Raw genomic sequence first — 23546 nt, forward strand, 5'->3', positions numbered from 1 at the left:
GTGCCCTTACCCAATCTGGTCCTCTAATTCCTCCCAGCTGCCGAATGCTCCACCTAGAAGAGGAGAGACCTCTTGTTTAGGAAATGCAGGTTCAAAACTGGTTGGCCATAACCATGCTTTCAGAATGTGCGTGATGAAACCAGTTCTGTGTGGGATAGCAGAGAGTTACAGCAGCCCTGATACACAGCAAGATACAAATATACAGTTTGGTAATATATTCTTAGTTAAAAGTTGCCTGGTACTGTTTAATAGATACTTTATAACCCATATCTGGTTGTGTCAGTGCCATTCCAGAGATGCATTGCTTCAAAGCAGAACTGAAACCCAGAAATGGGAAGCACTAAGTAGGGCCATTCTGAGAAGAACAGTATTGTGCTGAAGAAGAGGTCAGAGAATGAACGATGTGTCGGATGCGAAAAGGATTAGTCTGGAAGTTTAAAAGCAAAAAGGAGCATTCTTGTAGCAAGATATCACAAGCATTAATGTAATAATGAATGAACCAAATCAGCTTCAAATGTGGGAGCGTGTTCCAAGCCAAAAGGGAAGAAGCTGTTTATGAAAATTCAGCTGAGCTATTTCTGTTGTTTTGAAGCTACCATCTCTATGGAGGCAACTGGCAGGATTCAGTCATATTGGTGTTACGCATCTTATTCTAAAAGGTTTCGCTGAGCTCATTTGCTATTTCTGACAGATCTTGGTGGAGATATACTAGGTATCTTGCATGCAATGTGTATAGCAAAAATCCATGCAAGAACACACCCAGCATTGAAAAACATCCTTCCCTTCTAGAATTTCTGGATTGAATGTTTGTTTGACAAATTGCTACACCTTCACCCTGGAACCTACCATCTCCTCTCTCTTCCTGTCTGACCTTAAGAGACCTACTGTGAATAAAGGGCCGGACTCCCATGGAGCACATGTTCCTCTTCCTGAAAAAGCGGAAGTCAGACTTAATCTCACCCTGGGAGCAAATAAAGAGAAGGAAGTGGGCAGGAAAGCAGGGAAGGGGTGGCTCTATTTTTCCTGACGTCCCAATACGGTGTAAGTACTCTGTGGTATACTGTACACGTTTCAGTTAGTTTTAGTGATTGTTCAAAAAGTATTATGAAAGGGCCTGATATCAGCTGCAATAATTCAGTTACAGTAGATGCAAATAACTGACTTCATCTTTGACATTTCCAAACCCACTCCCATAATACGGCTGAAAGACTTTATTGTGCTATGTATTGTCTATTCTTATTTTGTAAGGTCAATATAGTCTGTCAGAATACATGTATTTCCCATCACACTTATAAGAGAGACCAGTTTGGTTTTTATAACATTTTTATTGTGTAAGAGCTACACATGTCCAGCATGGATCATTAAACACAATGTAACAGTGAACGACACGCAAATCAATAGTATCAAATTTTCTGTGACTGCAGCAGAAAAACGGAATGTTACTCACAAAGTAAAAATTAACATTAAAATAAAAAAAAAAACCTGCATACCCATTATATGTTTCTTAAACATAAGTACAATTTACAATTTAAACAATTAAGATAAAAATATTGTCAATACAAATGTGACAAATTACTTGACCAATGACATTTTCGATTATAATGAAGACCATGTGCTTGCTATAGACTGAACTCATTTGTGGAATGTAAGGTGATATCTGGGATTCCCTCTGAGCCGTACATGGTCTTAATCCTAGGACGGGGATTCCCTCCGAGCCGTACATGGTCTTAATCCTAGGATGGGGATTCCCTCCGAGCCGTACATGGTCTTAATCCTAGGACGGGGATTCCCTCTGAGCCGTACATGGTCTTAATCCTAGGACGGGGATTCCCTCTGAGCCGTACATGGTCTTAATCCTAGGATACAACACTGGTTTGAAAACATTTTGCTGTCACTGACATTTAACAGCATATTGAGAGCGACTCTCCAACACCACTGGTCACCGCAGACCACGTGCATTTGCCCTGTGCCGATAAGGAAATCTGAAAGGGAAAAACATATTTTCAGTTTCCTATCTGTAATTCATCGGCCACACGATAAGGGCAAATATGTCTAGAAAACAACATGAAACATGACAATCCTGCTGTCTTTTTTTTCTTAAAATATAAAACAATATCTGATACCCTGAAGTGAGATCTAGTGGTTAAGAGAGCTGGCAGAGAGATATATACTTTGGGAACGATGGAACTCTTCTTGTAATCTGTGAATGTATATGTATACGGAGTACCGGAGATGTAGAGTACCACTGGAGAGGACAAGGGGAAGGACAATGGCAGGAACGACCTTGTACACGGCGGCCAGACACTGGCACGTCAGCTTGGCTCTTCGCTTAATGGCTACGCTCAATCGACTTCGCCTGAACTCTCCTTTACCCAAACAAATGGAGGTCGTCCAGTGCGATCTAAACGAGGTAATGGAAGTATTCATCTTTCTCTCCATTTCAAAATCAAATCTACACAAGGTGTAGTTTCATTGGCGTAGCTTTCTCTTTATTGTACTGGGAAGGCTGGGCTGGACACAAAAACAATATGGATGGAAGCAGCCTGGTGTGTGTGTGTGTGCGTGTGTGTGTGTGCGTGTGTGTGTGTGTTTGCCCAGTGAGAACCCTGCCTGCTCCCCTATTCTCCCTGGGACAGGCTCCAGGTCCCGCTGACCAGGATAAGTGGTCGGAAGATGGGTGGATCTAAGCCAATTCTTTATTGCATGGGGGGTTGGAAGACTGGAGAGAAACATACAGCTGTTCTGTAAATTGACACCCCCCCTCCCTTCCTGTCAAAGGCAGCTTGAGTCCTTCAGCGTGTGAGTAAGCACTGAAGGACGCCACCCAGGGACTCTCACTGACCTGCACCTTTAAGTGCTCCATTCATTCCAGCAGGCCCGACAGACAGTGCAGAGGCTTTTATCTCTGATTAAGTCTTCTCCGAACCTCCCAGGGACATTGGGGTGTATGGCAGGAATGGTGGGGGGGGGAGGGGGGAGTGGGGGCTGGAAAGCAACCATACTGAACAGGATTCATCACTGACTACAGCACAGGGCTTGCAGTTTTTGTCTTGGTTTCAATGATTTTTACAGAGCCTTCTTCTTTGTGCCCTATCTCAGTAAGAGTTATAAGCCTCAAGTTTCAAGCCCCACACAGTAAATAGGTAACACTGGATCTGGGAGCTGTATAGGCTGCATTCACCCACAATGAACTCATTTAGGGCAGCTGAAAAGGCTAATCTTTAACTTGGAGCATATTTGCTGCTTGACCTGCTTTATCGCGGAGGGTAATCTCTCCGGCCCAGATTAGCGCTCATTGGAAGCCAGCAGGTGTGTAGAAACGCGAGCTGGCGGCATCGGTGAGCCACGCAGACGCACTTTCATTATGAGATGGCGGCCCGGAGCGGGACTCGCAGAGACGGCCATCTGCGGGAGTTCAAAGGGAGGGACATTAGGCAGCCCTATCTGGTGGGCCTTTGGGAAGCCTTCGCCGCTTGTTATCGTGGAGCCCAGTCTGGTTTCCATTACACAGATGCAGATAACTTGGGAGAAACCGACTTTCACCACGACTCATGAATAAATTAGGCAGGTCTAACTGACAATTGACCAATGGGAGGCGAGGGTTTGGCCAAAATGTGCCAGTGGGGCCATGGTGTGGCTCACCATGCGGCCAACATTGAAGAACATTGAAGAACTTCACAATAATTCTCCTCTCAGAGACTGGATTTTGATATAAGTTAGTTTGCTTTCCCCAGTTCTATGTTCTGAATCATTTCCCCCCAAAAGTGCCCATTCCTTTTTATATTTATGCATTTATTATCCACTGACTTATTTTTAATGATCCATGATGTGCCATTAAGCAGGAGCACCATCCTTGCCAGTTTTGTTATGTCTAATACAACAGAAAAGCTTCAAAGGATCCTTAGGGCGTCAACATGGGGAAGCAGCAAGTCCACAGGGGACTTTAAACCACTGACACTGAGTTACAGGTGCAGGCATCCGAAGGACTGAAGGTGCTGAGGTCCACGTTCTGTCCTGGATCTGCAGCACAATGGCCTCAACAACTTCTTGAATATTATAGCACTGAGAAAATTCCATGACTTTATAAATATCACTGAATTCTGAGCTCTATAAACTTAATCAAACTTGTACAAGCCTTGGAAGCTCGCATTTTCATCTGTAATGAATACTGTTTAGTCTTTTCCATTTGGGATCTTGGTGGTTTTATAGATACATACTCCACAAATGCATGGTATTAACATTTAAGAGAGTGACTGTGAATCTGCCTTTGTACCAAACCCAGCAAACACCCAATCCGCTCAAAAAGCTGTGAATGATGTCCAGTTAATCTGCTAGAGCTCTGCAGCACTGCTATGTGATGATAAGATGGTGACTTTGAAGTACACATCTACGTAAGACCTTCGTCAAAAGAGGATCAGAATTGCTGTGGGTTGGTGAGTAGAATAACCACAAAACACTCTGCTGTCCTAAGCTAATGTTAGCACTCTGCTGTGCTAAGCTAATGTTAGCATTCTGCTGTGCTAAGCTAATGTTAGCACTCTGCTGTGCTAAGCTAATGTTAGCACTCTGCTGTGCTAAGCTAATGTTAGCCTGCCGCCACACAGAACTGCACCTTCTGTGCAAATTTTTTGAAGTTAGTATTCGCAAGAAGACTCCAGTCTATTGCTATATTGTGTTTGTACACAAGTCATGAAATAAATCCTTTGAACGAGGCGGAGAAGGTAAGACAACGTAGACACGAATTCCTAAAAAAACAATAAATTCAGACAAAAATATAGAAGTAACAAAAAAGGACAAAAATAATGTGCAAACTTTTCGATATAAATAGACTACAGTTAACAGATTGGGCTGAGCACCAGGTAAAGTGGGTGTATGTGTGTTTACATGTGTATGTGTGTGTCTGCATGTGTTACTTCGTGGATGTGTGCAGGATGATAGTGATGGAGGAAGTGGGCTCCAGTCAAAGGCTGAGAGGTCAAACCCAGTCCTGCAGGGAACGTTTGCAGTGGACCAGCATCTTGGGAGCCCCTTTTCTCTGCAACATGTTGATGATGGCGTAGATCAATCCCAGAATGCACAGCACTAGGACAAGGGGCACAGTCACCATGATGATGTTCATGGTGCGAGCTTCGTTCTCGTCGATCTTGAGGATCACGTCCACCTCATCGTCCTCATCTTTGTAGTCTATGTCATTGGTGCGGTCACGGCCAGCGTCTGGGTTGAACGGTGGTTGATCCACGTCAGGCCACCTGGGGTTGTCTTGTGTGTCGGTGTCCTTGTCTGGATCCAGGTCCATAGTGCAGCCCATGAAGTCCCTGAGGATGGATTTCGGGTATCCCGGCTCACACGTCATTCGATGATTGTCAAACTTCCAGTACTTGGTCCCTTTGTAAAAATATGTGTAAGCTGCAAAAAGACAACGACAGGCAACCATTAGGGACCGAAGCCATCAGAAACGGCACATGTCACCCTTCCTGCCTGGATGGAAACGGGGCGACATAGAAATTCATAATGGGGAGGTTTTCAAAGGCTTTCATAACCACGTCTTGTGGCACGAAACCAGATCTGGCATCAACTTCATCCATGTTTATATCTGTCCAGTGGAACAAATGCAGACTCTGAGTCGTTTGCTTTCAAGTAACACGCACCTGTCACTTAAAAGAACAACTGGAATCAGATCTGGCATGCAGTTTCTCATGTCACAGTTGAGTGGTTGGACCTTGCCCTCAGACTAAGCCAAATCAGTCATAGGCAATCAAAGGTGCAAGAATAACGACCAGGAGCCCAAGCTAGTGAGAAAGGGCTCTCATTTCCACACGCTGGCAAAGATTAAGTCACTTTTTCCTTCTCTCTATCTTTTTGTGCTTTACTTTCTCTTATTCCCCCCCCCCTCTCTGTCAGTCACACAAACACACACACAGACACACACATTTTCCTCCTTTGTGAAGCACAGTTACAGGTATTTTCCTGGCCATTCGTCCTCCCCTACCCCCCCCGTTTCCCTCACCACCATCATCACTGAGGAAGGCTCCTTTGGGAGAGGGTGGAATTCCGCCCCACACGCTGATTGGCTTGGGGTAGTCTGCATCCACAGAGCGGGACTGCTCGTTAAATCGCCAGTACCTAACAGAGAAAGAGCAGGAAGGCACAGCGGCGTGAAACAGCGTGCATGGGCAAAGTACACACTTCAGAACAGTTTGGTGGAACATAAACTGTAAATGTAACGTATTGAAGGGAGAAGGAGCTTATGAAAAAGTAAGAAATGCAAAGGTTAGCGGCCGTGTATCTACCTGTCTTCCTTAAAGAAGTAAGTAAACCCTGAAGGCTCCCACCAGACGGCTGTTTCGATGCCGTCGTATGGGATGCCCTGGCCGTATTCTGTAAGCTCCTGAGGGTAGCCAGGCTCCAGATTTGCCTCCCTAAACAGCCAATATTTACTTCCTGCAGATCAGGGAAGCAACGTTAGAAGAGTTGAAAAGAGAAGCTAATTCCCAGCAGCTGCTTCCCTCCACACTGACAGCGACTTTTGATTACTGCCGTATTTCTTTCGCAGATGCCACGTCGCTTTGCCAGCTCAGGCTGCTTATATCTATAACTGTGCAGAAACACACAAAAATGAGCGACACGTTTATGAGTTTTTTTCGCTGATTTTGAAATAGTGCAGCTCCCAGGGGGTTGGAACCTATGGCAATCTGGGGTTATCCACAGTCCCGAAACAACTGGGAGGCAGGAATCTCAGTCCTTGCCACGTCACCATTGTATGTAGGTCAGTTGCTGGTCACGTGACCTTCTCACAAATGGAGGTTTTAACAGCATCCCGGGATGTTGTTTCTAGCGTGAGATTGTTATGCAGCACGCCGGCCGGGACACTGTGCCCAGGTCCGTTTCATCTCTCCCCATTCCACCAACTCAGATCCTTGTTAAGAAGCGAAACCTTTGCAGTCAGCATCTGGAAACCGCTGGCTGATGTAATGCACAGCTTCACATCTGCCAGATGTTTGGTTCCAAGTTTTCTTTTTTCTATTCTGCTTTTTTTGCCTCGTATTTTTCGTCAATGGCAACTGCCCAGACTTTGGAAGGTTTTGGCAGTGACATCATTTACCCTTAAGACGTTTTCGAGAATAGTGCCAACTGTCTTAAAGAGATACAAGTATGGCTTTTCCAGGACTTTCTACAGAGTGTTTCTCACTTTAAAAGTTTTATAAAAAATTGCACTTTAAAGTCAAAAAAGCCAAAAATTTATATGTGTTACCTCACCCCAAAGACATATTATAGTTTAACTGGTTTGAAACTGGGATGCCACATGCCAGCACAATACTGAGCAAGGTGGAGTTGAGTGGGGGAGGGTGTGTGAATATATATTTTCAGTGTCACCTTAAAAAAAAAACTTGCAAATAATGAAAAGCAACAAACAAAGCTAACTTGAATTCTTCAGTGTTCTGTGCATCAGTTAAAAGCTGTGAGCATAAAACCATGAATCAGATCCAGAGAAGCTGGGAAAGAGGCTCCAGTTACAGCAAAAAGAGGCTCCAGTTACAGCAAGTGAGCTGAGCGTCAGCATCCTGGCTGTGCGGGAAAATGCATTAAGAACCAGCCGAGGTCCGTGATTTCTCATCTGTCAGGTTTCTAAGGCTCAGTTACGGTCTTAATTAGTGATCCCAATTAACATAGATAAAGCTAATTTATCAGTCATTGCATAGGAAATGTGATCTACTTTGGAATAACTAAGAAAAATAAGGGAAGCACTGGAAGACGTACCTTTGAAAAAGACAAATTTCCCATCATGCCGTTCGTAGGCAGCATTAATGTCACCAGGCAGCCCCCGCCAGAAATGGCCGATGGGCATGGGGTAGTTGTCCAGAACTCGGTTACGCCTCACCCTCCAGAACCAACGACCCTGTCGGGAAGAGAGAGCTCCGGTTGGCCTTTTGAAGAACAGGGAAGGGCTTTAATCACGGAGAGGCTGCAGCTCTGTGCACAGTAATGCCGACACTTGAATCCATTCCTTAGAAACAGTAACAGAGGCCTTAAATCCTGCCCAGAGCATGGCAGCAAAGCTAACCTCTACATCCTATCTCCCTGGCTTGCCTCCAGACTGTGAGATTGCTTCAGCTTCATCCAATATTGAAAGCAGAACCAGGAAAGCTGCCAAGACCTCTAAATTTACCCCCCAGCCGCTGATGCACCCACACACACACACTGCTCTTTCCCATTTATTTGTCAATGTGACACATTTGACAATAGATTACACAAGGCTGGATTCCCTTGTGTGCATTCAGAGATATTTTTGTGTTTTTTCAGGGTGTAAGAATGGACTGTGACTGCCAGTTATTGCCAAGTAATTTAAGGGTGTTCTTAAAGGCACGGGATACATTAGTTAGGGGAATAATAGCTCAAAGGTCAATGTGAAAATAACACAATAACTCAATAACAGTCTTATAGTCAGACAGACTGGAACACAGAGAAAATTACAGCAGTGGAAGTTAATACCTGAACCGTCACAGCAGCTATATACTCCATTCAGAGTGTGTTACTTTTTATTCACATTTAAAATGATTCTAAATTATTAATTTGCTCATGAATAAATTAATGAAGATTTTCGATTTTGAAATTCTTAAAGTTCATGCCGTAAACTCAGTTCAAAGACAGGAAGAGTTCCGTGTAGTTTTTAAATTCAAGTCATCCTGTGAGTATGAGACGCTAACACTATGGGCCATTGTGACTGTAATAAGGCAACTCCGGAATTTCCCTCTCTGAGTTGTGTGGCAACGACTGAAAGCCCCTCTTTCAGTGGCTTTGTCAAGAAATATTTTAAAATGTGAATCGGAAAATGGAGGGATGAGGCCTCTGTTAACTCGAGTCAAAACCAGGTCCTCATGTTCTCTCAGAGCACAAAAAATATCAGACTTTGTCTTTATACTTTGACCACCTGGGAGAAAACCAGGCTGTTTATTCTCTGTGAACATGCCTGACCATGTCTGGTCTTCTAGATTGTTTGTTCATTGCAGACATGTGATCACCTCACCTTGAAAACAAACATCTCTCCCCTGAGCATAGTGACAGTGTCAAAGTTTCCCTCGCAGATGTTGGGGCCGTAGTGGTCCGGGCGCTCTGTGGTGTGTGGCTTGTCTGGCCGCCGGGGGGGAGGTCCAGGGGGGGTCTTTGGTGGGACGGGAGGCCTGGGGTCCGGCTGGGCCGGTCTGCGAGGTGTGACGGGTGGCAAGGTCTGGGTAGGGGTGCTGTCTGGTGGCCCTGCAGAAAACAGAATGAGTTTGAATGCCTTGAACTTGGATAATATGTTTACATTATATTTATTTAGCAGAGTCTTTTATACAAAGTTATATACATTATTATTTTTATTTTTTTTGAGAAAGTGGGGTCAGATGGTTCCTGGAGCAATTGGGGGGTTATGGGCCTTCATCAAGGGCCCCAAAATTAAACCAAAGCTAGGATTTGAACCAACAACCTTTTGGTCAGAGGCACTGTGTCCTAACCCACTGAACCACATTCCACCCCAAAATAAGAGGTAAACAGCCAAGCACATGATTTAATGCCCTGCTGGACACACTGAGAGCAACTGCAATGCCGGAGATCTTCTGGTGGAAAGAACCAACCATTCAGTATGAGGTCAAAGTCAAACACTAGTTACCCCCAGCAGTATCAATACAAGCTACTGCACTGAGTCAGTGATTCATTAAGCTAGACCGTTCCTATAAATTCTATTAATGAACAATGTCAGATTTACGGAGCCGGGACACAAAGGCTTGAGGTAACATACACATCCCTATGCTCCTGCTGGACCTGGCCTGGCACTGCTATCCCTTTGGGGGTAGCATGAAGCATGGGGGAGAGGGAGAGAGGGTGGGAATGGGAAACACACAAGCGCCTTGTTTCCAGAGAAAGCACACTGAAGCCCTGTCAGCGGAGAGGCCCACCGTAGATCTGCTGTATCCCCCGCAGGTCATCCTCAGGCAGCTCGAAGTTCTCCGTCTCCATCCACTGATAGAAAGGAGCCATGATGGCTTGAGGGTTGTTGGAGTGCTCTAAGCCCAGCGCATGGCCCAATTCATGCACAGCCACCAAGAAGAGGTCATTGCCTGAACGGAAAGAATTATAACGCTTAATGCAAATGCACACGATTGTTTCCGTGCATTGTGTCAGTTCTTATTCTGTAAAAGTTCTAAATCAGTGGATAAACAGACTGAAGGTGTGGTCTGCGTTCTTGAGTCGCTCCGGTTTTTTGGGAACTATAAAACCGCTGGGTTCCGAGTGGTACCTGCGTGTCATAAAATCGGCACATACACTGGATCTCGTAACCGGCTCTGAGCGGTCCGAATTGTGGTTTTATTGCACCAAACTCAGTAAGGTTTATAGCCTCTCTACATCACTGCGTGCTAATTCAAGCGAGGAACTCTGAGAACCGCTCCTCACAACTCATAGAAACTCTTTGAAAATAAACACAAAACTCTGGGACCAAGATTCACTAGACATAAGGCCCAGTGTCCTCGAGTGTAGGTATTAAAAGTATATTATGGGATTTCTGCTACAGCGTGAACTTCTTTGCTTGGAGAGAAATAAATGTGTACAGTATAGAAATCCACACTATTTTTAGAATGAATACAGTAATGGTGAAAGCGAGGCTTTCCCTGCTATTGCAGGTCCCTGTTCCAGGTAGAGTCTCAAGCAGCTCTTTGTGTCCAGCCTTTTGCTCAACTCCCTGACCCTGGGCCACTTCCCCCTGGCCGAGGCAGGAAGGGCCGCACAGTGGGGTTTGTGTGAGTGAGCATGCCAGTGCGTGTGTGAGCGATTGTTTGAGTGAAAGTGCAAGGGGGCACTGACCCCCCCTGTGATATCCCATCCTCCCACAGCACGCCAGGCGTACGCTCCACCGAATGTCACTGTGTGCGTGCGTGTATATAAGGGAGAGGCGCGTGACTTTGCGCAAGTAAAGCCTTTTACTTGCACGTTTTTACGGAAAAAAAGGGCAAGCGTTACGTTACGTTACTCCCCCGCAGAGGTAATTGCTGCAGTTGCTAGCGATGCTAATGGAGACGTATGGATAAGGGCCAGGCATTTCGCAGAAGGCCTTGCGTGGTGCCCCTGCTTTTACTGAGACTCTGTCGTGCTTTACAGAACCACATCATTTGCGTCAGCTGTTTTCCCATGTTCCGCAAAAATTTACTAAGCCCTAAAAGGCCATTTTATTGCCCCCCAGTCTATGCCTTTGCCTCCCTTTTCACGTAAGGCTGGTGGCCCTCCTGAAGGCTCCTCTCTGCAATGCACACACGGTTCCTGATCAATAGGGTGCAACCATTCCAGTAAGGCAGGGTCCTGACCTTCCAGCATCACAGTTACAATGACCTGCCTCAGCACCCTGCTGATAGGGAAAAGTCCAACTGAATCCCAGCCAAGTCCAGAAACAGGGTTTAGCTCAGCACAATTTCAATAGGGGTTTTTTTATTATTAAAGAATTCCTGGAGGTCAGTTCACTTCAATAGTGCCTCCCCATTTTCTTCAAGCCTGCATGATTAACTGGACTTTGATTTCCTGGATCCGCTCTCTCTGAGTCTGCGTATTTAGTCCGGCAAAGTGAGATCCCTGTGTCCTGATGTCACTCAGGAAAAGCTGAAAAGATGTGTGACTTTGGGGAGGAGAGATCAGGGATGAGATCACGTCTATCTTAGAGGCTGTCAAAGGAAATATAGATGTTTGGGCCCCCATTCTTTCCAATCATTCTAGGGTCCCGAGTATCGATGCAGGAGCATGGAAAAGGGGCAGGGTTGTGACAGTCATGCGACAGTACATGTACAAAGGCCCATTTAAAATCCATTTGCACTAAAAATGTGGCTAGACTAACATCAAGGCTCACTTGCATGCTCACATACACAGCTCAAAGATCCTAGCACCTTCTCCCAGCATCCAGATGTCTGTTCTGTTTTACAGATATGGCGATATCAGCTGTTGGCTCTGCAGACAAATTTCAGACATCGCAGTCCTTTTGTCTCAGGAATGTCGCACTTCTATTGCAAATTACTGGCTATTAACCATAAGCACTTCCACAAGTGAATACCGAGGACTCTTATGTGTCCTGCTAGAATTTGCTGCATTCACTAGAAAACAACCACAGCTTCATTCCCAGAAGATTAGGGATCTCCTTTTTCTGCAACTCCCCAGAAGGATTCATAGATTCCAGAGAAATAGTTGTTCCCCTTCTGAAAACTGTGTGGAATGACTCATAAACTGTTTATTATATACTATTTATTATTTACTACGCACTCTCTGTCCTGCTTCCACTATTGTTTGCACATCTATTTTATTTATTTATTGCTATCCACTTCAATCCTGCATTTTTGCATACTTCTGCTGCTAGAATACAGTATCTGTATATGACAATGAAACCTAAAACCTAGATAAGTTTCTCTTTATTGCCTACATACTCTAGGCGACAGCATGTACACCTTTGCGCAGAGATGTTTCTGACACCACCTCCAGGGTTGCAGACCTGCTCTCTTGCCCATTACCCTGGAGTCTCGTCTCTTCCATATAAGGGCTCCGGGAAAGTGGCTGCCCCGCCCCCTGCCCACGGTACCTCCACGATTAACAATACAAATGTGCAGCTAACCATCTGTGCCTCTTTTAACTCAGGAAATGACAAAACTGCTGCTTTATTCCTGGAAAGGGTTCAGTTAATTCCTTGGCGGCGCTTAAGAGAAAATAAGTGAAGAATCAAAATGCAAGGAAAAAACACCAAAACAATCAAGGCTGCTAAAAACCATTGATATTTTTTACGACTGTTTTAGAGTATTGATGTGAGGAGAGGTAGGTGGGACTGAATGAATGGATGACATTACCCTGCTGGTTTGATCATCTAGCCTTTTGAAGTTTAAAAACAGCAGAAGAAATAAGTGTGGAGATCAGCCAATGGAGGGCTTTTCTTTACCAACCATATTAGCATTATTTAGCTGACTTTGAGTCAAGAAGATCACGGTCTGCAACTTGAGATCTGGTTTTAGCCCTGGATACCACCAATAAAAAGGGTTTTCTAAAGACTATCAACCTGAATCAGCTTGTCCTCATATAAACTGATGAGTGAATTTCATTGAGGAGCCCGCTAACGAGAACAAGATGAGCTCAACATTCCAGTTTCTTTTGTAGGTACTTCTGTAGAATTATAAAAGTAGGAATGAGACTAATGTGGCTTTTTCTATTACTGCTGAAGGTGTCATGTAGACATTTAGCTGAAAGAGTGACAAAGTCAACTAACATGACAGAAACCGTCAGCCTAGCCTCAATCATACGTCTATTAAAAGAATTAAGTTAGATCATTTAAAACATGAGGTTCCTTGGCCAAGGACACTCTCTTACTTACTCCAGAGCAGTGATGTCACTGATGGAAAGGATTTCCTATACAACAATGAGGTCTCACGACATTCTACTAGGATGGCCAACGCACTCACCGGAATGGTCTTCATTGGCAACTGTCCAAGGCTCATCCGAGTCAAAATGTGTGTCTCCACCCATGCCGGGACCTGGGAAGTAGGCATGAGCTAGAAAGCCTCCCTCACCATCGAAGGGTGAGCTGTCACCATGGAAACCAGAGGCAAAAAAGATCAGAATATCAGGCTCCTTGCGTCGGCCATATTTGATCTCATGGTAGGGGATCTCCTCAAATCGCAGGGGTGTCACTCTCTCCCACACCCCGAAGGCTTTGCGGATAGCCTCATATGAGTTGGACTCCCCCACTTTCGGTGTGTAGTTTTGGATGCTGGAAGAAGTCGAGACATATACCTCAAATCAAGACATATTCTTCACTCCAACATTCTATGCAAAATAAAACTAGCTGCAGTAGGACGATGAAGTTGAATGAAGCTGTACTTTGACATTTGCACAAGTATATTGGAACTCGATCGTTTGTGCACATTACATCTTGTTCTTCTTTGTCATTCTTGAGACATACATGTATGCCAGGACTATTCAAATCTCAATCCTCAAGGGCTGAGCAATGTCAATTTCCCAGTCTTCCATTACCTGTCAGCCAGGTATGAAGCATCTGTGACCAGTCAAAATCAGTAATTATTACACTAACTGTTTGGGACAACTGGAAAGAAAGGACCAGATTTGAAGAGCCCTGATGTATACTCTGGAAAACAAAGGTTGGGTTCAGAATGCAGGGTCAGCAGTTTATGAGATGACCCAAGAGCATCTTGAGGGGATAATGGCCTTACAGAAATGTGACAAATCTTCCGAGAATGGGACTTCACCTGGCAACCTTTCGACCACAGGCACATAGGCACACACTAGCTAAAGTACAATCAAAAATATCTTAAAGTGTGTAGTACAGGTTTCTGACAGTGACTCATATTTATGAGGGAACTCAAACTTCATTTTGTACCTGAATGTTAGCAGGTCTTTGGTCCACTTGTGGCCAGTGAGTGCAAAGCGCTTCCGCCGAACATTAGTTTTGATCTGACCCCCAAACTTGTCTGGGACTCCACAGCGAGGTTTCTTCATAGCCCTGCCCAAAGAGAGAAATTAGCGTCGACTGCAAGTGGAGCTCTAAGCTAGCTCGTAAAACTTTCCATGGGTATCACACTCCATGGTCAGTGTTCTGCATCAGAATCTTTATTGCCATACAACCAAGGCTGGAGGAAATTTTTATTGGTCCAACTTGCTACTGTTGAATACACCATGACAGTAGACAGTTACCAATAACGGGGTGACAGACAGACTAAATACCAGACACAAAAAACACAACAGAGAGGCGTAAATGCAAGGTATGTGAATAATAGTGTAGTTTGTGAAAATTCAAGTAGTGCAGAATATTGACTCAAGCACTTCACAGACAACTAGATAAATCGATACAACGACGTACAAAGTGATATGCCACTCTCCAACTATTGAGCTACTGAGATGCTGCACAGGGTTCAACAGTAGGACATGTGATACGTGAACAACGTCCTCTCAATCGTTTGCATCAAGTCAAGTTACACATGACATATCAGACAGACAGGGTGGGCTGCTTCCTGAAAAGGCTTCCATAACAGAGCTATCAGGTTACTGCCAACCGGTCCCACCACTGCACCTCCTGCTGCTTTTGTAATCCCACCCATGACACGTTTAGGTGCAGTGGGCCAGAAGCAATTTGTTTGACCGTTTTCAGGTGACAGACTGCAGTGCAATCCGACCCGGCAGTGGGGGAGGCGCCGTACTTCTGAGTGGCTGGATCCATCTCGCCGGTGATGGTCAGGCCGTAGAAGCGTTGCATCTCTCTGACGGCGTTGGACAGGATCTGCCCTGAGCGCATGGTGGACATCTGCCAGCTGGTCTGGGGTAGATACCCGTACATCCGTAACCATGCCTGGGTAGAAACAGGAAGGGGGGGGCAGCTCAGCATCACCACAAGCAGATGCCATTAGCCCATTAGCCCAGGCAGATGGGCTGTCGATGTAGGCGATACAAACAGCGGTGAGCCAGAGGTCAGCAGATCACATGACACAGGGGGAGTGGACCTGATCCGTGACATCATCGACTGGTTGCCAATGACTCCATCACAACTCGAGAAGGCCCATTTTACCGGCAAAGTCACGATCATTGCAGCATTAGAAATGTCGGTGTTTTGTTTGTATACATCTGGGGTCTCCAACTCCGGTCCTGGAGAGCTACTATCCAGTAGGTTTTCTATCCTACCTGGCTTCTGATGAGACACACCTGCCCAGGGCTGGAGTTGGAGACCCCTGGTAAACATGGACTGAGGAAAAACGTGTTCACTTTAAAAAAAAAAAACTACTATCTGACTGCACTTCACTTGCATGTACAGTATAACTATTATAATAACCATTGAATCTCCTTCTGCATCGGATGGCACATGGTTGAAGGACAAATGATCTTGTTGACAGGAGCTTATGTTCCTGTGATGATAAACAATTTCCTAAAGCAGAACCAAATGGCAATATTTTTATTAAAGTAATAAAAATACATATCACACATTTCCCATCTTTCTCAGAAGTACATTAACAGTTGGCAGGATTTTGGATTTAGCTCTTTGAGTTCAAAAGGATCCTATAAAAATAAAGTAACCAGCATTGCTTCCACGTGTCTCTGTAAAGCTTCTCGCAGCAAATGCTCACCAGAAGCAGACAGTGGGAGACAGTGGGACATGTTTACTGGATGGGAATCATGAGGAGGACCCTATCTGCCAGCTTACAGCCTTCCATTAGGTGCTGAGACCTACTCAGCCACTCAAAACCTCCCAACCCTGAAGACCTGCTTCTGAGCAGAGACCTGTCTGTGGCACGACGCCCCAGTATTCCCATGGTAACGGTGCATTATTATCATCGAGGCCGCTGACCAATGGTCTAGTCAGAGCAAGCTCTGACCTCCCAAGTGCTCTCCCATACACCAAAACGAGCAGAACCTTTAAGAGTGTCAAAACACACTTCCTGGTCTCTGCTCCCCACTCGCTCATTTATAACATTTCCTTACTCTCATTCCAGTCAACACCGGCTCCTCTTTTTCCGATCTACTGCCCTGTGAATGTCTGAATGCCCCGTCTGTTAGTGACACACCTATACCTTGTGATAAGCAGCCCTGTCCATTGAGGTTTGGGGGGCAGGGTGTGTGTGTGTGTGTGTGTGTGAGAAAAAATCAATTAAGAATAGAAACTAGGGCTCTGTCGCACCCATCAACTCCACTTGGTTCTACAAAAGGGCACCTGGCATCAGCTGTATGAAGGTATTTATTGCAGGGCACTGAAGCAAGTGTAGTACTCTGAATCAAAGGATGTCAGGGATTCGCCGCCAACGTCCATTTCCAGGATGGCAACATTGCATCCTTCAAGGTGCTCGTGCAGGAGAGAGATCTAAAGAGACACATGTTTCACTCATACGCTTCCTTGCCAAGTGCTTCTCAATGACAGCCTCGAGTTACAGTGCCAGGATTAAAGATCCACTGACAGAGAAATTGACACAGATCAGTAAAAATGTGCCCTAGATCGGCCAGGGGTAGGAACTGCCAAGATACTAACAGCTGGATTATGGTTTAACTTCCAGAAGACTGGGAACTTGCCCTAAATGTGTTTTTGGGTGAAACCATAGTGAAAGAGTAAGGGGGGAGTTTTCATTTCAGTGGGACTTTGAGACAGTGGAATTATATCTCACACCTGTCCTGTGTCTGCATTCTCTGAGCAGAACCTCTCACTGTGCTCTGCCAAAGAGCATCTGCAGATTAATGTTTTTAACTGAATTATGGTGGATTCCATAAGAGTTTAAGCTGCTTATAAAGTAGATGCACTATGAACACCGCAACCATGTTCCACAAAGAACAAATAATGATCTCGAACAAAAGGTCAATTTAGCAGGCCCTTCAACCAACAAAAGAAATTTGAATCCTTCAGAACCCACAAACCACTCTTTCATTGATCCATCGTTTGCCTTCATAACTGCATTCCTACCGCATGCAGTATGTTCTGCAATTCTCCCTAAATCCATTATATCTGAAATATATTATATATATATATATATATATATATATATATATAGGCTCAGCTGGTTAGAATTCTGTGCTTATGATTGGAAGGTTGTTGGTTCAAATCCCCAGCTTGGTAGTGCTCTTGTTACTGGACCCTTGAACAATCTGTTTTATCCTTAAGGGACCGTCTGACCCTGCTTTCAAACAAATGTACATTGCATTGGATGATGGCAATAATAGTGTCTGATATATATATATCCAGTATCTGATACTATGTGGACCGCACCATTTCCGCACTTGTCCACTAGTGGAGAGATTCTTGGATGCTGGTTTTCAGCCACTTTCGGAAACTAACGACATTTCCTTCGGCATCACTTCCCTTTGCAGAGAAACAGCTGCTCTGCCCCCACAATCCCGAGCAGCGGTACAGTACTGGGGGAATCGGAATGAGAGGAACGGATGCAGGAATCCTGCAGATGAGCAGCATGTTGGAATGCTGGGGCTGAGGCAGGATGAACAAGAGCGTCCATTGTACCTCCTGAATGGCCAGGGAGCCTCACAGGCCTCAGTGTCTCTGCTCCGTTTGTTGGCAAAACAGCTGTATTGCTCAGCAGGCACAGGCGGAGCAGCTGAGCCACGGTGGCGCCGCCCCATCCCCCCCCCCCCCGCCCCCCATCCCAACTCCCTGCTCTGGGTTGGCCACCCGGGAGGGAGCAGACAACACTGTCATTATGGCTCGTGGGACATACAGTCAAGCTGAGCTGTGGGTCTGGGGGCTATGCTGGGCCGTCTTTAGGATGGGGGGCCCAGGGAATTGGGTCAAAGATGCCAGACTGAGAAGAAGAATGACGGACTTGTGGGGAATGAAGAATTGCACAGTAAGAGGCTGAGTAAAGGCAGAGAGAGAGAGAGAGCAGATTTTATGCTTTGTATAAATAAGGCAAACATTTCAAAAAGGGAGCCATCTATGTAATAGAGGATGGTCAAAGGTCAAAAGGATAGATACAGTCCCACGGTAAATGTAATACCGACCTTGATAAATCCATACTCAAACATCTTCAGCTACAGCCATTATCTCATTGTCAATATTGATTATTCTGATGAACATGCTACGTTTCGCTTGTCGTTGGAAGCCTTCAATCGTCAGAAACCAGAATCCTGTAACATATATGCAATAGTGCAGTGGGGCCTGCTGGTTTTATATTGCTGGTATGTTCTTGAGGGATTGCAGAACGTTCCACACTATGTCAGGCACAATTCACGCTCCTGTGTGGGTGTAGGTTGGCGTATTTGTATCTGTAATTTCAGCCATGTTCCAAAGGGTCTTTATTTGGCAGTGGTGGAAAAAAACAACCTGTTTTTTTCCCATATTACAGGTTTGAATTTAAGTGCATCACATCATCATCTTTCAGACAACAAAGATCCACCATCTGTCTTTCCATTCCAGCTACAGGAAGTGTACCGTCTATTCTAGAAGCATATAATTGTTTCTATTTTAGCTAAATGTAAGAAAACAACATGCAAAATATAGCTATAGATTTACTTTCTGTTTTATTTGCAGTTGGAGATGAAACATGGAATCAATTACATCAGGTACCATCACTGACAGATGTGCAAATGTGGAGAGAGGAGCCTATCAAATCAATATAAACCCGGCCACAGGAAGACAAACCCCCACATGTCACGTGAGATGAATTCCTTCCAGCCTCAGTTCCTGGTTGGTGGCATTTTTGCCACCTCCAGGTTTGCAGTGTGATGAGTGTCTGATAGAAATGAATACCATGCCATTCGGTCAAAGACAAGCTAGCTTTTCCAAAAAGCAATATGCCTTTTCAAAGGCCGACTAAAAGCTCTTTTTAAACAAAGAATCCTTAGTAAACGCAAAATACACACTGTCTACAGGTCTAACTTACTATGTTAGTGTCTTCTTTGGCATTAATTGACCAGCCACATATTGCTGTGTGAGATCTGCTATCTGGATATTAGGGGTTAGTAACTTTGTGGCATAGTTCTGGAGGCATTTAGGTACCCGTCTCAAATGGACACAAGTCTGACCAGCCACACATACAAAGTTACATGGAAAGCAGACACTGGCTGTGGAGACACTTCAATGTGAGTCAGATAATGATCCTCACGTTTTTCTCTGGAGCTTCCATCTCTGGAGTATCATAAAAAGCACATGGCCCACTTACCTCGGTTTGACCCTCCTTGGCATAAGCCGGTCTGTACATCCCACCAAGATTCAACAAAACAGTGTAATTACTATGTGCTATACTATCTGCATGTCTGTGGATTAGTAGATGCGAGGCGCGGTTGGGGGAGGGAGCAGATGCCTCGACAGGCAAATAGATGGAAATTCAGGGGACAATACTCTCTGTCTGGAGTGGTCACCCACAAGCCCTTCTGTCAACATTTAACAATAGCTGTTGATGTAGAGCCTGCTCACTCAATGAGTTTGGGCAAATCCAATCTGTCCCTCCTATTGCTTCACCACCAATGTTGTTGTCTAAGCCTGCAGACCGTTTTATGACAGGTGTGTCAGAAAGTCAGCACAAAGACAACGGTGGGGGTGAGAGTAAAAGGGGGGGGGGGAGGGAGAGAATAGAAGAGGAAGGAAGAGATGGGTGGCCATTCAAGGAGGGATAGTAACTGAATCTACTAAAACAGCAAGTGCATGCGGATATTGGAAGTAATGAAAGGGCCTACAATAACCAATGAAGGAAGGAGCAAAGGGACGTGCAAGAACCCATCAAACATTTCTGCCAAGATAAACCACGTCGGAACTATACGCAGCTTTTAACAGGTTCATTCATAATAAGAAACTTTTGCGACATCAAGACAAGGTAACAGCGGTGAGCTTTCTATCAACTCCTCACTGCTCCAGAAGAAACTCTACAGCAGGGGTGGGAATCTTATCCGCAAAAGGCCGGTGTGTATGCAGGTTTTTGGGATAACCTATAGGGCAGCTGTTCAAACCCAGGTGTGAGGAAACTTCAGCCAATCAGTCCTCTAATTAGTAATATGATTAGGGAGTTGCAGCGAAAACCCACATACACACCGGCCCTTTGCAGATACACAGTGTGTTTCATGTCCACATATGGTCTCCACTGCGAGGATGTCGAGGAAGTCGCCGAACTAAGGCGATATGTGTACTTTGGCGGCGGCTTAAGGTCAGAAATTAGAAAATTATAAAGTCAGAAGAAGAAATCAATACAACCACGTTACAATATTGTAAATAACGAAGAACGCGTATTTACGAGCCGCTGCAACCACAAAACCTACCAAGCCAAGTCATATGATGATGTACAACGTGTAATACGCCGATAGCTGCCAATGGTAATATTTCATAGTATTAACTTTAGTAACCCATCCACTCATTAGTACGTGCTTAAGTGGCGAGTCCACCACTGTCGACAGAAGTCAGAATGAAATTAATGTACTTTTCAACGTATCCATTACTATCATCTGTCACACTTGGAAATTGCTGAAGTTAACTGACCAAGTGTACATTTGTATTCATATCACTCTAATACTAGATAAAGTTGCGGTTTTGACTACTTACAAGCTGACTTAATGTACCAAACATTGAATTGCTGTAATTTTAAAGTGCAAGAAAATGAATGCAATGGAACCCAATGTAATAGATCAATCAAAGATAAAAAACGATGCATCACCTCAGGGTTGAAGGACTCGTCTTCCCCAGCATGCGAACCGCTACTCAGTAAAAGCAGTAATGACAGAACCGCGCTCCATTCGATGAGCAACATAGTCCAACATTTCATCGACGATACCATTGTCTTATCCGGGCGCTGTCACCCTGCTAGCGGAGCAACCTTGTCAATCCACCCTTGACAAGGACGGGTGCTGACGCGGTGTCTGCTATTTAATTAAACTTAGAAATTTAAGTCCTTTGTTTCTTGGTGCAGCAAAAGAAAAAATAGATTGAGCCGAGGAAATAAACACACATCGACCGCATCAAAAATCGCGGAAGCTGACAATAATCCGTACTGTCACTCTCAAGGACGCGCTCCATTCACCAAGGGGTAAACAAATTTTGCATGTAGTATACAGGACATTTCTATTTATTGTCGAACAAATGTCCAGAAGTTCGGTTCCAGCGTTTGCAGGCTCCTGTAAGTTATGTTTCCTGCCCTCCCGGTCAAACAAGACTGACAGCACAGATTTTAACCGAACTGATCATTTTCACTCGTGCGTCCTAATTAAACACCGTATGCAGTTGTTTCATTCCGCAATTCGTAATAAAAAAAAACTTATTGTATCTTAAATGTGCTCATTTCACTGTTTCCCCGCATATTCTTGGTTTTGAGTTAATTGCGCTGGCTGCACCAAAACAGAGAAGTTTCGAAATAAACACGCTTGAGAACAGAACGGACAAAAAAATATATGTAACTCTTAAAATGTACTTGCAAATCAGCAAACACAGAGGTGGTACAATCCAGATTTCTTTCAGTTCATACGCATAATACCCTGCCGACATGCAGGCTACTTCTTGTGCCTTCCTTCTTTCTTCAGCTTAATAAAACACGGCTGTTGGACGCCCCCTTTCAGATCTCTCATGGGGGGGTTGGATGGGGAAGGGGCTGGCGATGGATGGCGGATGAGAAGATATAACCACGCTTCCTTAAACTTCACTTCACTCGTATCATAGTAATTCGACAAGACTATGATTTATTAATTAAATGGTGTCGGTGAATATTTTGTGATTCATATGGTGAATAAAACTAAAAATGATAGAAGCAGAAGCCGAAATGTGACTAATTAGCTTGTGCCAGATGTTTTAATAGTGTCCCAGCGTATGTTCTGTGCAACTTCGGATACACTCAGGCTCAGATTAGCAAGTGCTGACGGTACCACTAATTATCATTTACTTAATTAATTCTGCGTGATTTATGGCATATTTATTAAGCACTGAATAGTAAATTTACAATTTATAACTTTGTTAAAGGCAATCGCGCCGTAAATGACATCAGACATGATATGCATTTTCGGGTCCACTTCTGTATCGCCTAGGTAAGACTGTAAATAACCATCTTTAGCGTGTTGAATGTCACCATCAAAAGGACTGATAAGCTGAACGTCCTCTTATGTGGATGTGGCACCGGAAGGCATATTTAATTGTACTGTGTGCGGGGATGGGATGGACAGGTGCTTCAGGAAGGGATGCTGAGAGCATCCTTCTCAATGCAATAAAATTAGCCAGAAACAATCGGGTTGGTGGGTGGTCTTATTAACAGCTGAAAGGACTTTCTGATCAGATACAGAAATCCCAAAGAACTAGACAAAGCTCACATAAGTCATGACCACTAGGGTTTGGCTGTACAGATATTGCAGATGTAAAGATATTGGATCGAATATTCATAGTTAAGTTACCACGAGACCTGATTTATTCTGGCTTTGTTCATAAGCTTAATAATTAACTGTTAAATAGATGTGAAGATCGTCCTTTTTAGTCATTGTGTGTTTGTTGTAACATTTTTTTCGGCATGGGAGGGGGGGGGGGGTATGGGGGGGGGGGGCTAAGAGGTGAAATAAAAAAATATTATGTTGTTTGCCGTATTTCCAGCATAGAGTTCATAAGAATACTCTGAGCACTTCTAGGAAAATGTGTAAATGTTTCCCCCTTGGTTGCCTCGGCCTCGTAATTAAAACTTGCTGTTGAGTCTGACTCTAATATTGTGCATTTATAAGGTTTGTGTGGGGTCTTTCCAGTTAGAATCATGGACTCAGGAAAAATCCGGAGAAAAACATCATCTTTTCGATAGGTTATTTGACCATTTCCACTTTTTTCATTTGTGATGCTGATTTTGCTGCCCTTCACGCGGCTTTTACGACACTGCATTTTAGTGCCTCCTCATCCTTCCCGGCCTATTAAAGCCACTTTGACAAAGGTGTCATTTGGTGGCACCCTCTGAAACTGGGGCTGGTTTTTAGGAGAATTTAATAAAGCACAGAGCTTTCGTACAACAGGCGAACTTGATGTTTAAGTGTACCCTAAAAAGATTTGAAGACTAAGTAAAATCAAATTAAATGGGTCAAATGCTATGAAAGGCGATGGGCGG

At 44.5% G+C, this 23546-nt stretch overlaps 1 protein-coding gene across 1 annotated transcript; it reads right to left on the reverse strand.

Moving 5' to 3' along the window:
• Nucleotides 1–1305: 1305 nt before the first annotated feature.
• mmp15a (matrix metallopeptidase 15a) lies at nucleotides 1306–22021 on the reverse strand. The gene is made up of 10 exons (XM_023827200.2): nucleotides 21141–22021; nucleotides 15210–15358; nucleotides 14393–14515; nucleotides 13458–13765; nucleotides 9936–10097; nucleotides 9026–9252; nucleotides 7759–7897; nucleotides 6291–6441; nucleotides 6008–6123; nucleotides 1306–5406 (listed from the first exon to the last, which is right to left on the reverse strand). The coding sequence occupies exons 1-10, from the start codon at nucleotides 21258–21260 to the stop codon at nucleotides 4976–4978; spliced, it is 1926 nt and encodes a 641-aa protein (XP_023682968.2). The 5' UTR covers nucleotides 21261–22021; the 3' UTR covers nucleotides 1306–4975.
• Nucleotides 22022–23546: the final 1525 nt, after the last annotated feature.

Source organism: Paramormyrops kingsleyae, chromosome 13 (assembly GCF_048594095.1).
Source record: "Paramormyrops kingsleyae isolate MSU_618 chromosome 13, PKINGS_0.4, whole genome shotgun sequence".
NCBI classification, from domain to species: domain Eukaryota; kingdom Metazoa; phylum Chordata; class Actinopteri; order Osteoglossiformes; family Mormyridae; genus Paramormyrops; species Paramormyrops kingsleyae.